General features: G+C 42.4%; 1 protein-coding gene across 1 annotated transcript in view; it reads left to right on the top strand.

The window, feature by feature from the left end:
• The window catches only part of LOC138786403 (uncharacterized), a 72,876-nt gene that overhangs the window by 38,109 nt on the left and 18,462 nt on the right, over nt 1-16,305 (top strand). Inside the window, exons 14-15 of the mRNA XM_069963394.1 lie at nt 5,928-6,257; nt 10,858-11,005. Coding sequence (XP_069819495.1) covers nt 5,928-6,257; nt 10,858-11,005 — 478 coding nt within the window. The remainder of the gene's footprint in view (nt 1-5,927; nt 6,258-10,857; nt 11,006-16,305) is intronic.

The following is a 16,305-nucleotide window of genomic DNA, read 5'->3' as shown; positions in this document are numbered from 1 at the left end:
GCTAGAACAGCCGCAGGACACTGGCGGCTGTCAGCTGGACCCAGGAGTAGCACTACGGGGCATGAGGATAGGTAAGTATAATTTGTTTATTATTTTCAAACACTTGACTCACCAGGACCGTCAGTACCGCCACCCACAGGAAGGGGAGAGTGACCCAAGGAGTGTATAGCTGAGAGGTGTAGGCGCTGGTGATCACTGAGTCCCAGTAAAATAAATAAAAATGGCTTTACTAATAGTCTCTTGTGATACAGGATACACTGGTAATAGAGAACCTCTTTGGTACAGACTTGTCTTCACTGGATCTGTGCTGGGATAGAATAGCTGTACTTGTGTTGTTGAGCTTAGTGTTAAGCAGTGAAGAGAAAAGGAGAGGAGTTTGTCGTGAGAGCCCCAACCCAGGGTAGTAGTGTGCTCTGCTGGAACTTGAGAGAGATACTTGAGAGAAGAGAAGAATACTTGTGACATACTTGTTTCATCTAATCACCTTCTGTCATGCAGTGTCAGGGGAACCCGTTCTATCAGGGTTACATAAGCCCCACTCTTGGTTACCTGAGATTAGCTAAGTGTCCGAAATTATACGGTGTAACCTGCGCTGCGAGTACGTAGACCTTCGTTACGCTTACTTTGCTCTATCTGGGTCAGTTCCTCTTTCTAGGATACCGCCCTGCACTGTTTCGAGAGGTTCACGGCGTGGGCTGGGGTGATCTCCTCCTTTTGGGGTCTAACACTGTATGGGGTATATAGTTATACTGTTAGAAGTGAAAGTGTCTGGCTGCTCCATACACATGTGTCTTCATTCTACTAACACAACTCAACCCGAGTGTCCCGGACAGGGATCCTGGCAGAGCAGGGATGCCTATTCTGTGTGTGTCCTACTCCCCAGAGAATCAGAGGGAAACTGACGCTACACTTCCTCTTACCAAGTGACTACTTCCTACCAGGGTGTGTAAGAGCCCCTGTGAGTGGTGGAGAAGAGAGTGTGCAAAGAAAGAAGTATAGAGTTAGGTAGAAAGAAAAGAAGTATCTGCATTGGACCACAAGATCAAAGAATACAAAAAAAAACAAAAAACAGAAACCCTATGTTAACTACAGCTGTGCAACATATATATATATATATATATATATATATATATATATATATATATATATATATACAAGCTCATACACAAAATATTTACATCTGGTGGTGAAACCATTAAATATCTTCATCACCTTACTTTTGCTTGGGAATAGACCGGTGCCATGAACAGGAATAGGGCCACAATTCAAAACGCATCCCCGAATCGGTCTATTCCTGTTAAAAAACAAATATACAATATACAGTAACGTTCGTATCATGTAAGGCTACATGGTGATTCCTAGTCAAGCGACTCCATCACTCAGACAATTGAACAGGGTGGAGTTGCAATTCACAATTGCCCACAACTGCAATCCCACAGAAACAAAAAAAAATCCCTCCTAGACGTACGTGTGTATGGAGCGCATTTACTTTACTGGAGTCATGTGACGCGGTGTCTCCTGGCCATGTGCCCGGTCATTGCTCTATAGCTCCACCATTATTGACTTGATCCTCACACTTGAACCTTCACTTCTTTTAATCTGTTTCCCGTCAAACAAGTTGCTTCTGTTTTCAGAAAAAAACAATAAAATAAATTTATAACAACTTCTAGTTTATGTCTATTTGTTCACAGTTACCTACGGGTTTTTTTTGTTTGTTTTTTTACAGGAGAGAAGACTGAGAATTGGGACTAGGTCTATGCCTAGAACAGTGTTAGCTTTTATTCAACGGGTTTCTGTAAATGCTATGTGTTCTACAGGAAGTCAGCCGCCTAAATACAGAGAATACTAACAGCCGTATTACACAGGATCAGTATTCGCCTACTGAGCCTATTACACAGATCAATGATCATGCAGCAAGGGCTGTGTGTATATATATATATACACACACACACACTACCGTTCAAAAGTTTGGGGTCACATTGAAATGTCCTTATTTTTGAAGGAAAAGCTCTGTACTTTTCAATGAAGATAACTTTAAACTAGTCCTAACTTTAATACAAATACACTCTATACATTGCTAATGTGGTAAATGACTATTCTAGCTGCAAATGTCTGGTTTTTGGTGCAATATCTACATAGGTGTATAGGGGCCCATTTCCAGCAACTATCACTCCAGTCTTCTAATGGTACAATGTGTTTGCTTATTGGCTCAGAAGACTAATTGATGATTAGAAAACCCTTGTGCAATCATGTTCACACATCTGAAAAGAGTCTAGCTCGTTACAGAAGCTACAAAACTGACCTTCCTTTGAGCAGATTGTGTTTCTGGAGCATCACATTTGTGGGGTCAATTAAACACTCAAAATGGCCAGAAAAAGAGAACTTTCATCTGAAACTCGACAGTCTATTCTTGTTCTTAGAAATGAAGAAGAAGATTTTCCTACAACGGTGTGTACTATTCCCTTCAGAGGACAGCACAAACAGGCTCTAACCAGAGTAGAAAAAGAAGTGGGAGGCCGCGTTGCACAACTAAGCAAGAAGATAAGCACATTAGAGTCTCTAGTTTGAGAAACAGAAGCCTCACAGGTCCCCAACTGGCATCTTCATTACATAGTACCCGCAAAACACCAGTGTCACCATCTACAGTGAAGAGGCGGCTGCCGGATTTTGGGCTTCAGGGCAGCGTGGCAAAGAAAAAGCCATATCTGAGACTGGCCAATAAAAGAAAAAGATTAGATGGGCAAAAGAACACAGACATTGGACAGAGGAAGACTGGAAAAAAGTGTTGTGGACGGATGAATCCAAGTTTGAGGTGTTTGGATCACAAAGAAGAACGTTTGTGAGATGTAGAACAAATGAGAAGATGCTGGAAGAATGCCTGACGCCATCTGTTAAGCATGGTGGAGGTAATGTGATGGTCTGGGGTTGGTGCTGGTAAGGTGGGAGATTTGTACAGGGTAAAAGGGATTGTGAATAAGGAAGGCTATCACTCTGCACCGCCATGCCATACCCAGGGGACAGCGCCTGATTGGAGCCAATTTCCTCCTACAACAGGACAATGACCCTAAACACCTCCGAATTGTGCAAGAACTATTTCCAGCAGAAGCAGCAGCTGGTATTCTATCATAGGTAATGGAGTGGCCAGCGCAGTCACCAGATCACCACCCCATTGAGCTGTTGTGGGAGCAGCTGGACCGTATGGTACGCCAGAAGTGCCCATCCAACCAATCCAAATTGTGGGAGCTGCTTCTAGAAGCGTGGGGGGCAATTTCTCCAGCTTACCCCAACAGATTAATAGCTAGAATGCCAAAGGTGGGCAATGCTGGAATTGCTGCAAAAGGAGGATTCTTTGACGAAAGCAAAGTGTGATGTAAGAACAATGTTATTTCAAATACAAATCATTATTTCTAACCTTGTCAATGTCTTGACTCTATTTTCTATTCATTTCACAACGTATGGTGGTGAAGAAGTGGGACTTTTCATGGAAAACACAAAATTGTTTGGGTGACCCGAAACTTTTGAACGGTAGTGTATATATATATATATATATATATATATATATATATATATATATATATATTAGTGATGTCTGCAGCCATTGCTGCATATATAGAAAATAAAGTTATACTTACCTGTCCTCACTCCCCAGTGTCCTCCTGCCTGTTACCCATTTACCGCAGCCGCGGCTGAAGCTTCTAAACACGTCTGTACAGTGACAGGCCACTCAGCCCATTGCTGTGATTGGCCAGTGACTGGCTGAGCATCCTGTCATTTCAAAGACAACTTCAGAAGCTTCAATGGTGGCTGTAGTGAGTGGGGAACATACAGGAGAACACCAGAGTGCGTGGACAGGTAAGTAGAACTTTATATATTTTTTTTACACACTTTAATTAGCTGCCGACCACACACTTTCTATTACACGTAGTGATGTGCAGTCAGTGGCAGACGATTTTTAAACTTGCTGATCTGCTCCTCAGCTGATTGTTGTGTTTATTACACAGGGCAATATCCGTCTGATTCGGCCTCATTGGGCAGATAAATACCCCGTGTTTTAGCGCCATAAGGAACATACTGTACAAAAAAATTACAGCCTACAAGGATTATAAAAAAAACTAAATACAGCAATACTCACCTGTTTAATGCTTCATTCTAATGCTTCTGCTCTAGTCCTCACTTCTGCCTCTGACTTTTTGAACACAATGCAGCCAATTACTGGCCCAGTAGTAGGCTGCCCGACACGATTGAGACCAGTGATTGGCTGCAAGATGCAATCTAAGGATTGGGTAGGTAAGTATGCTTCAGGTTATGTTCACACCTTGTGGATTTGCTGCAGATATTTTTTTATATTTACTTCAATTAAAAAACTTGTAACATGTTAGAGACACAACAAAAGTTTTGATCGGTCCAGATCTGAGTGTCCAGACCCATACCGATCATGAGATTGAGTTGGATGAGGACTGAGCACTGTCCTCTCCTGGCTCTGTGTAACGTGATGAGTCGGGCCCATAATGTAAATCTATGGAGCCTGACTCCTGTCACTGTGCGATTGGAACCCCTGCAGTGTGACTGAGGGGGGCCGATCAGTTTCCCTGACTGCTGGAGGTATAATACTTGTGTTACGGGTGTTACTAGTATGTTACAACCCTCGCAAAACCCTTGGAGTCTGTACTCCAAGTAACTGTGGTAGTGAAGTAGTACCTAGGTTCTGCCACAAGATGTCGCTATTGTATGTAACTGTACTTTTGCACAGCTGCAGGAAACAAAAGGGTTATTGTTTTTTGAAGTCTGTACACTAATGAGGACATTCTCTTCTCTCTACGATCTTTTCTTTCTATGCTTTCTTCTCCACCACTCACAGGGGACATTACACCTCCTTTAGGAAGTTGTCACGTACACTCACTCCTAGTCAGTCTTAGTCTGGTTGCAGTACAGAGAGGACACAAGACAAGTTGGTCCCTGCCGTGGTCCAGCTGGGCCCTGGCTTTGCCAGTTCCCACTCCATAACTAGTCAGCAGTATTAGTCTTAGTCAGGTTGCTGTGTAGAGCAGACGCACATGGGAGAGTGAGACACCAGTTTCTTGAAAGCTAAATAGAGCAAAGTTGCTAGGAGCCTACGTACTCTATCTCGTAGCACAGGTGTAACCAGGTAAATTGGCCACCTTGCTCAACTCAGGTAGCAAGGTCTGGGGCTTGGGTCACCCTCATAGGATGGGTCACCTGGCACTCGTGGACAAACAGGTGGTACACGACAGATAAGGTCGAAACATGGGCACAAGTAAAAGTCTATGTTCAAGTCTTCAGTATTCTACTTCTTCTAAAGTTCCAGCAGAGCCCGCTTCTACCCTGGGTTGGGACACACTCCTCTCCGCTACTCTGGACTCTCAGTACAATCTCCTCTCTACTACTCTCAGCTCTACTACTCTAAGGGTCCTCAGTACAGCTCCTGTCTTGTCAGGTCTACAGTCCGCTATCAGCTATTGTACAAAGTATTTCTATAGTAAAGAAGATTTATTTATGTTAATGGGACTCCGGAGCAGGATAGGTTTTCTATGGGGATTTACTAATACTCTGGACAGTTCCTGACATGGACAGAGGTGGCAGCAGAGAGCACTGTGTCAGACTGGAAAGAATACACCACTTCCTGCAGGACATACAGCAGCTGATAAGTACTGAAAGACTTGATAGAAGTAATTTACAAATCTGTTTAACTCAGTTGAGTCCAGCATGACCCAAAGTGTTTGTGGGTGTAAAAGCTCAGCTGGCATCAATAAAAGTGCCCACTATGATGCCAGTTTTTACACCCAGAACCACTTTGGGCCAGGCTGGATTCTTTTATGTGTAATTGCAGGGCACCCCTCCCTCTGTGTGCTCGCAGTGTGAGATCAATATAAAAAGTGGTAAAAAAAATTATAAATCCTGTGAATAAGAAACCAACTTCATCAGAGCATCAAGTCTCCAGCCCATCTCCGGGAGGGTGCGCTGCCACTGCCGACCACTAGATGGCGATGCGGAGGGAAGCCCCGCCCCGCCCCGCCCCTCGGTGTGGAGCTCTCCCGGAGGGTCGGTCATATGACCGGCTGGAGTTCAGGAGTCCGCGGTCCCGGTTCCCCCGCAGTCATGTCCTGCCGCCCCTGCTGTGCTGAGCTCTACAGCTGTATATTCGACTACAACACCCCGCGTATCGCGCTTATCAAGAGCCGCAAGGTCGGACTGCTGAACAGGGTGATCCAGCTCCTCATCCTCGCCTATGTGATTGGGTAGGATAGACTGTATATACTGTATCCAGGTGTATATACTATGTGACTGGGTAGGATAGACTGTATATACTGTATCCAGGTGTATATACTATGTGATTGGGTAGGATAGACTGTATATACTGTATCCAGGTGTATATACTATGTGACTGGGTAGGATAGACTGTATATACTGTATCCAGGTGTATATACTATGTGACTGGGTAGGATAGACTGTATATACTGTATCCAGGTGTATATACTATGTGATTGGGTAGGATAGACTGTATATACTGTATCCAGGTGTATATACTATGTGACTGGGTAGGATAGACTGTATATACTGTATCCAGGTGTATATACTATGTGATTGGATAGGATAGACTGTATATACTGTATCCAGGTGTATATACTATGTGATTGGATAGGAGTCTCTATAGACTATATATACTGTATCCAGGTGTATATACATTACGTGGAGGTGTATATACTGTATCCAGGTGTATATACACTACGTGGAGGTGTATATACTGTATCCAGGTGTATATACTACGTGGAGGTGTATATACTTTATCCAGGTGTATATACTACGTGGAGGTGTATATACTGTATCCAGGTGTATATACTATGTGGAGGTGTATATACTGTATCCAGGTGTATATACTACGTGGAGGTGTATATACTGTATCCAGGTGTATATACTATGTGGAGGTGTATATACTGTATCCAGATGTATATACTGTATCCATGTGTATATACTATGTGATTGGGTAGGAGGCTCCATAGACTATATATACTGTATCCAGGTGTATATACTATGTACAGGTGTATATATATACTTTGTGATTGGATAGGAGTCTCCATAGACTATATACTGTATCCAGGTGTATATACTGTGTACAGGTGTATATACTGTGTGATTGGGTAGGAGTCTCCATACACAATAGCTGAGCTGTCTGTGCTGGGAGAGGATTACATGCTTGGCTGCTGCCATATGTCCAGGTGTATATATTGTGTATAGGTGTATATATTGTGTATAGATGTATATACTATAACCAGGTGTGTATATATTGTGTGCAGGAGTGTATACTATAACCAGGTGTTTATATTGTGTACAGGTGTATATAGTGTATCCAGGTGTGTATACTGTGTTCAGGTGTATATACCGTGTGCAGGTGTGTATATACTATGTGATTGGGTAGGATTCTCCATAGACTATAGCTGGGCTGTCTGTGAGGGGATCACACGTCATGTCCAGGTGTATATACTATGGACAGGTGTATATACTATGTGATTGGGTAGGACGTCTCCATAGACAATAGCTGTGTGTGCTGTGAGAGGATAACACGCCATGTGCTTCACTGCTGCCATATGTCCAGGTGTATGTACTATATCCAGGTGTATATACTGTGTGCAGGTGTATGTACTATATCCAGGTGTATATACTGTGTGCAGGTGTATGTACTATATCCAGGTGTATATACTGTGTGCAGGTGTATGTACTATATCCAGGTGTATATACTGTGTGCAGGTGTATGTACTATATCCAGGTGTATATACTGTGTGCAGGTGTATGTACTATATCCAGGTGTATATACTGTGTGCAGGTGTATGTACTATATCCAGGTGTATATACTGTGTGCAGGTGTATGTACTATATCCAGGTGTATATACTGTGTGCAGGTGTATGTACTATATCCAGGTGTATATACTGTGTGCAGGTGTATGTACTATATCCAGGTGTATATACTGTGTGCAGGTGTATGTACTATATCCAGGTGTATATACTGTGTGCAGGTGTATGTACTATATCCAGGTGTATGTACTATATCCAGGTGTATATACTGTGTGCAGGTGTATGTACTATATCCAGGTGTATATACTGTGTGCAGGTGTATGTACTATATCCAGGTGTATATACTGTGTGCAGGTGTATGTACTATATCCAGGTGTATATACTGTGTGCAGGTGTATGTACTATATCCAGGTGTATGTACTATATCCAGGTGTATGTACTATATCCAGGTGTATATACTGTGTCCAGGTGTATATACTGTGTCCAGGTTTATATACTGTGTGCAGCTGTATATACTATTGGGTAGGGGTTCTCCATAGACTATAGCTGGGCTGTCTGTGCTGGGAGAGGATTATAGCCCTATGCTTCACTGCTGCCATGTGTCCAGGTGTATATATTGTATTCAGGTGTATATGCTATGTGTAGGAGTATATACTATATCCAGGTGTATGTACATCTGTCTGCGCCTGTATCTTCACCTGACACTTGTAGTATTACATCTCCCAGCATTGGACTGTCCGGGTATGCTGGTAGTTGTAGTACTTGTGCAGGATGTAATGATCTGTTATATAGTGCCCCCCGGCCCCCCTACTATACTGCAGGTCTATCACGATGCATCCAGCTTACAGTGATTAGTATAGGCTGCTGAGATGCCCAGAAATCATTGAGACTGGGACTATTGTAGTTAATGGGACCTGGCAGGAGACTCACCCGGTATCAGACATCGCCCCGCCATCTGGAGCACTCTGTGTCAGGTCAGACAGGGGTACACCTGAGTGACATCATCATCATCATCATCATCATGACACCTGAGTGACATCATCATCATCATGACACCTGAGTGACATCATCATCATCATGACACCTGAGTGACATCATCATCATCATGACACCTGAGTGACATCATCATCATCATGACACCTGAGTGACATCATCATCATCATGACACCTGAGTGACATCATCATCATCATGACACCTGAGTGACATCATCATCATGACACCTGAGTGACATCATCATCATCATGACACCTGAGTGACATCATCATCATCATGACACCTGAGTGACATCATCATCATCATGACACCTGAGTGACATCATCATCATCATGACACCTGAGTGACATCATCATCATCATGACACCTGAGTGACATCATCATCATCATGACACCTGAGTGACATCATCATCATCATGACACCTGAGTGACATCATCATCATCATGACACCTGAGTGACATCATCATCATCATGACACCTGAGTGACATCATCATCATCATGACACCTGAGTGACATCATCATCATCATGACACCTGAGTGACATCATCATCATCATGACACCTGAGTGACATCATCATCATCATGACACCTGAGTGACATCATCATCATCATGACACCTGAGTGACATCATCATCATCATGACACCTGAGTGACATCATCATCATCATGACACCTGAGTGACATCATCATCATCATGACACCTGAGTGACATCATCATCATCATGACACCTGAGTGACATCATCATCATCATGACACCTGAGTGACATCATCATCATCATGACACCTGAGTGACATCATCATCATCATGACACCTGAGTGACATCATCATCATCATGACACCTGAGTGACATCATCATCATCATGACACCTGAGTGACATCATCATCATCATGACACCTGAGTGACATCATCATCATCATGACACCTGAGTGACATCATCATCATCATGACACCTGAGTGACATCATCATCATCATGACACCTGAGTGACATCATCATCATCATGACACCTGAGTGACATCATCATCATCATCATGACACCTGAGTGTCATGACACCTGAGTGACATCATCATCATCATCATGACACCTGAGTGACATCATCATCATGACACCTGAGTGACATCATCATCATCATCATGACACCTGAGTGACATCATCATCATCATCATGACACCTGAGTGTCATGACACCTGAGTGACATCATCATCATCATCATGACACCTGAGTGACATCATCATCATCATCATGACACCTGAGTGACATCATCATCATCATCATCATCATGACACCTGAGTGACGACATCAGAGACCATTGATATATTCTTGTATTATCACAGGGTTCAGCTGGTATACAGCTGCTTTTTATGTCCCGCTCTGACTGCACCTCCGCTGTATTTCTTGTAGTTCTCTACTTTCTTCCATTGGACGCCAAGAGACCCCACACAGCCTGGGGACAGAGATTTGTAGTGAGGTGGAATCTTAGTCTTTTCTTAGTGTTCGTTCTGCTGTATAATGCCGAGCTCAGTCAGAGAGATGTGATGTGTGACTCTTATGTCTGATCTGTAAGAACCTTAATCTCTTGTTGGATTATTTATTCAGTATAGTCTGGCGGTATTTACCAGTCACTAGATATCCGGACACGTTACTCCGCTATGTGAGCTGGAGCGCTGCGGAGCATTAGGCCGTGTATCACCAAGGATCTCACAGGATGGAGCATGAGCCTGACTGTATGGGGGCTGGGGACTGATAAGAAGTATGGAAGGAATTGTTAAAGGGGTTATCCAGCGGTACAAAAACATGGCCACTTTCCCCCTACTCTTGTCTCCATTTTGGGTGCAGGTTTTGAAACTCCGTTCCATTGAAGTAAATGGAGCTTAATTGCAAACCGCACCTGACCTGGAGACAACAGTAGGGGAAAGTGGCCATGTTTTTGTACCGCTGGATAACCCCTTTAATCTCTAGGAGGAGGGGATGATTCAGGATGTATTTTACCTGAGCGGAATACTCCTTTAATGCCACTCCTGCTAAGTTCTGTTTGTTTTGCTTCACCAGGTGGGTGTTTGTATGGGAGAAAGGCTACCAGGAGTTTGACACTGTAGTCAGTTCTGTAACGTCAAAAGTGAAAGGGGTCGCATCAACAAATACTTCGGATCTTGGATTCAGGATCTGGGATGTTGCCGATTACATTATTCCCCCTCAGGTGAGTTTTGTGTAGTATGCGGTTATAATATCGCAGATGGGATTTGTCCTGAACAAACGGTTATCTGCCCTTAAAGGAGAAGTCTGGCGAAAATTTTTATGAAAGTATTGTATTGCCCCTAAAAAGTTATACAAATCCCCAATATACACTTATTACGGGAAATGCATCAAGGCTTCACTTCCTGGATAACATGGTGAGGTCACTTCCTGGATAACATGGTGAGGTCACTTCCTGGATAACATGGTGAGGTCACTTCCTGGATAACAGGGTGTCGTCACGACCCGACTCCCAGAGCTGTGCGAGCTGTGGCTGCTGGAGAGGATGATGGCAGAGGGACACTGAGGGACACAGGGCACTGGAGGGACACTGAGCCTCCCTCTGCCATCATCCTCTCCAGCAGCCACAGCCTGCACAGCTCTGGGAGTCGAGTTGTGATATCACCACGTTATCCAGGAAGTGACATCACCACGTTATCCAGGAAGTGACATCACCACGTTATCCAGGAAGTGACATCACCACGTTATCCAGGAAGTGACATCACCGTGTTATCCAGGAAGTGAAGCATTGATGCAGTAGTAAGTGCTTTATAAGCATTTCCCGTAATAAGTGTATATTGGGGATTTGTATAACTTTTGGGGGGCAATACAATACAATAATAAAAAATTTTTGCCGTACTTCTCCTTTAAAATCATCATCTAAAATCATCACTCCTCAGTATTTTTTTGCGGATCAGCATTTTTTTTTTTTTTTTGCGGACCTCACTGAGGTAATGTCTGTAAACAACCATAAAAAATGCGGATCCTATAGACTTCTATTGTTCTGTTCTACAGTTACATCCACACTATGTAACACACAATGTTTTTTTTGTTTTTGGTTTTTTTTTTTCCCCCAGATGCGCGTTTTTGCAGTCCGCTTAACGGATCAGTTTTTTTAATGGTTACTTCTAACGTACGCAGAAATGTGGTCAACCGTGATCTGTTTTTTTTTTTAAATAATGGAAGTCAATGGAAAAATGTCAGTTATTTTTTTTCCTCTATAAAACACATGCGTTAAATGGACTGCAAAAACACAGTGTGAACCCAGCCTAACGGAGTGTCATAATTCCTGTATATATTGGTACCAATGAATCTAACCTGCTGATAGCTCCCTAGTGGGCACTGAGGATGGGGATATGTCTCTTACTTTCCTCCTCTGTACCGTTCCCGTGCTCCCTATGGTAAGGGCATTAGGAGCACTGCCCCGCCCCCAGAGCGCCAATCTGGCCCGCTTCATTGATAACCATTAGTAGGGACAGGCTGGCTGGGGACGGTGCCGAGGATGAAGGTAACAGACATACAGGTTGAGAGAAACGTAGAGAAAGCAGTCGGCACTACATAGGTATTAGGACGGGATACTAACCAAGATTTATGCAGGTTCTGGGAAAATCGGTATGTGATATATATAGTTTCGGTGGTGCAAGCAACTCAAATAGACACAGCTTATCCAACATTCGTGATAGAAGAAAAGTTTGAGAGTGCACTCACCATAAAAAACTTTCTTTATTGGTTCCTTTTAAAATCGCAACTCATGGTGGTTCATAGCAGACGACGGCAAGACAAACCAGCACCTTCCACTGAAACGTTACAGCTGTTTCATGCTAATCACAGCACTTCCTCTGACGTCACTCCTTCAGCTGTGTCCGCGGCTTAAAGGGCCAAGTCGCCGACGTCAGCAGAAGGGGTGTTACATTAAAAAGAGTATATAGAAATAGATAAAAACATATAGTATCAATATCCAGGGACAATTAAAGAAACATAGAAAGGTCAATTCTTTCATTTAGACCACAAAGTCCTTGTGCATTAGTGGAGAGAATCCATCGCGCTTCTTTCTGTAGCAATACCTTATTTTGGTCTCTGCCTTTTTTCTTTAGAACCCGTTCAAGACCCATAAATTTTAAAGCTGCAATATCGTTATCATGTACTTCTCTCATATGCTGAATTAAGCGAGGTACCCCTTTTCCTGTGCGCAATGATCTTATATGCTCATAGAATCTCCTATTCAACCGCCTTACTGTTTTACCAATATAGAACAGCCCGCAATTACATTGCAGAGCATATACTACCCCACTCGTGCGACAACAGATCATATCCGACACATTTGCCGTAACACCTCCTATTGTAACGGACTTACCGGGGAGGAAACTATCGCACCATGAACAGGATCCGCACTTAAAGTTACCTGACGGGGCCCTACCAGAGAGCCACTTGCTATCATTATTAGACGGTAATTTGCTATGCACTAAAGCATCTCTAATGTTTTTTGCTCTTTTAAACGTGATCAAGGGTACATCAGCAAAACATTTAGAAAGTATAGGATCCCTTTTTATTATGAACCAATCATCCTTTATTACCTGTTTAATTTTTTCCGCTAGTGGGGAAAACTTAAAAGAAAACGCAAAACGTGTCTTCACACTCTGCGTTTTTTCTGTTTGCAATTTCCGTGCGTTTTTTCTAGTTTTTTGTAATAGAGATGCTCGTTGTTGAATAAAAGCGTCATGTCTAGCTTTTTCTAATTCTTTTTCGGGATAACCTCTTTGGATCAGGCGCTGCATAAGTTCATCAGATTTTTTAAGATAGTTGTCATCATCACTATTAATTCGTCTTAATCTTAGGAACTGTCCATATGGGACAGCTCTTTTAGTATGATTAGGGTGATAACTACTATAATGCAGGAAGGCATTCGTAGCCGTCGGCTTGCGATAGCTTGTAGTATGTAACATATCATCCTTAATGGTAACCAAAACATCTAAGAACTCGATCTCATGAGTGCTGCTCTTGCTAGTGAATCTCATATTCATAGGATTAATGTTCATATACTTAACGAACTCTTCAAATTCGTATGTTGTTCCACTCCAAATTACGAAAACATCGTCCACAAATCTGTGGTATCTCACGATGTATTTCGCAAAAGGATTCTGAGGGGAAAACACCATCATTTTTTCCAGGACAGCCAGGTAAAGGTTTGCGAAGGTACATGCGACGGGCGTACCCATCGCAGTAACTTCTTTCTGAGCAAACCACTTACCGTTAAACTGAAATACATTATTTTGTAAAATTAGCATTAAAGCATCACAAATAAAGTCTATACAAGCTGCACTTTTATCGGTAAGTTCAAGAAGATCTCTAATAGCCTGAACTCCCATGTATGTTGAATGCAACCGAGCCCCGAGAGGCCTCAGGAGCTACAAGGAAATTTCACAATTCACAGATGATACTAATTTTGCTAAAGAATGGGATGAATTACATCAAACCCACGCTATGAATTTGGTTAAACTCGTACTGAAACAAAATGAATTGGAGTATGGAAAAATAACAGATGAGATTTATAAAGTAAAAGCAGAATTGCAAAACCGAATGGAGGAACCAATGTATCTAGAACTTCTAAAAAAGCTTGATGAGAAAATGATAAAAGTACAAAAGGATATAAAAGAGCAAAAAAAGGATAAATTCATCAGGGACAAAATGGACTATGAGACAGGAAAAGCTTTCGTAGGAAAAAAACCGTTCAGGAAGAACAAAAGATATTTTCCAAAAGGTAATAAACAAGCTAACACAGTTAATATTAAAACCAAAAATAATAAAAAATCATCTGACTTTTGGACCACGGAGTCCGATTCCTCATCATCCGAAGGGACCGCGAGTACTTATGGAAAAGATAAACATCAAGGTAATGGTAAAATACCGGCCTTAGTGGAAACAAAAAGAGCAGATGGAAAAATCGCAGAGGAAGTGGTCCCTTTAGGAAAAGGAAAACACGGAGAAGCAAAAGAAAGAAAAAAGACGGAAAGTGTGAAACGAAAGCAGGTAGCCTGGAAGGACTAAGCAAGATAAATGAAAGTAAGAACTTAGATGACCCTCCGTTGGTAGTGAACTTGACTGACATTACACTCAGTGATAGTGCTCTATCTGTGTTAAATAAGGGTTTGAACTATTGCATCACAGAGAATTTCGACATGGTGGGGTTTGAAGTTGATTTGTATAAGGCCATACGCAAACTTAACCTTAAAAAATATTTTTCCACAGCTGTTGGTGATCACTCTGGCGACAACAAGGATGGTGATGTCCCGGTCAATACCGGGAACCTGGGTTTTATCTTGGCGGGTGCAGAGAATGCTGATGACATAGCTTGTCTTAGGGCATTATTAGATTTACCTGAAGATATTAATTTTGATAATAATAGTGAAAAATTTTTCACAGGTGGTATTAAATCTAATTTTTCCCCTCCACTGCAACCAGGTGGGAGCCTAGATTTGTTCCAAAACCGTGTTTTGGAACAAATCAGGGCTCTGATTTACCCCTCGGATCCCCCAAACCTCACTAATGAGGAATATAAAGCCTTGAAGTGGCTTAAAAATAATAAAAATATTATCATAAAAAAGGCGGATAAGGGGGGTAATACCGTGTTGATGAATAGAGATGATTACTTGCAGGAAGCGTATCGGCAGTTGCATGATAAAAACACCTACGACGAACTCACTGACGACCCTATGATAAGAGTCCATGGACGGGTACAGAGTTTTTTGAGACAACAGGTGGAGAAGGGCGTTCTGTCTAAAAATAGAGCAGAGAAGTTACTACCATTACATCCAAAACCCCCCACCTGGTATCATATACCGAAGATACACAAAAGTATGAAAAAACCCCCGGGGCGTCCGATTGTCTCCGGAATCGGTTCTCCCACCGAGCCTCTATCCAAGTATTTAGACTGGCTGTTGAGACCTATATTGCTAAGTGTCCCAGCCTTAATAAAAGACACTAATGAATTTTTACTTGCTTTGGAGGATGTCGGCTCGATGGGGGGCCTGATTCTGGGGACAATCGACGTGGAAAGTTTGTACACGAAGATCCCCCATGATTTGGGAGTTCAGGCTATTAGAGATCTTCTTGAACTTACCGATAAAAGTGCAGCTTGTATAGACTTTATTTGTGATGCTTTAATGCTAATTTTACAAAATAATGTATTTCAGTTTAACGGTAAGTGGTTTGCTCAGAAAGAAGGTACTGCGATGGGTACGCCCGTCGCATGTACCTTCGCAAACCTTTACCTGGCTGTCCTGGAAAAAATGATGGTGTTTTCCCCTCAGAATCCTTTTGCGAAATACATCGTGAGATACCACAGATTTGTGGACGATGTTTTCGTAATTTGGAGTGGAACAACATACGAATTTGAAGAGTTCGTTAAGTATATGAACATTAATCCTATGAATATGAGATTCACTAGCAAGAGCAGCACTCATGAGATCGAGTTCTTAGATGTTTTGG

The sequence above is a fragment of the Dendropsophus ebraccatus genome, chromosome 3 (assembly GCF_027789765.1).
Source record: "Dendropsophus ebraccatus isolate aDenEbr1 chromosome 3, aDenEbr1.pat, whole genome shotgun sequence".
Lineage (NCBI taxonomy): Eukaryota > Metazoa > Chordata > Amphibia > Anura > Hylidae > Dendropsophus > Dendropsophus ebraccatus.
Note: the sequence above shows the minus strand (reverse complement) of the source record. Positions and strands in the feature narration are given on the sequence as shown.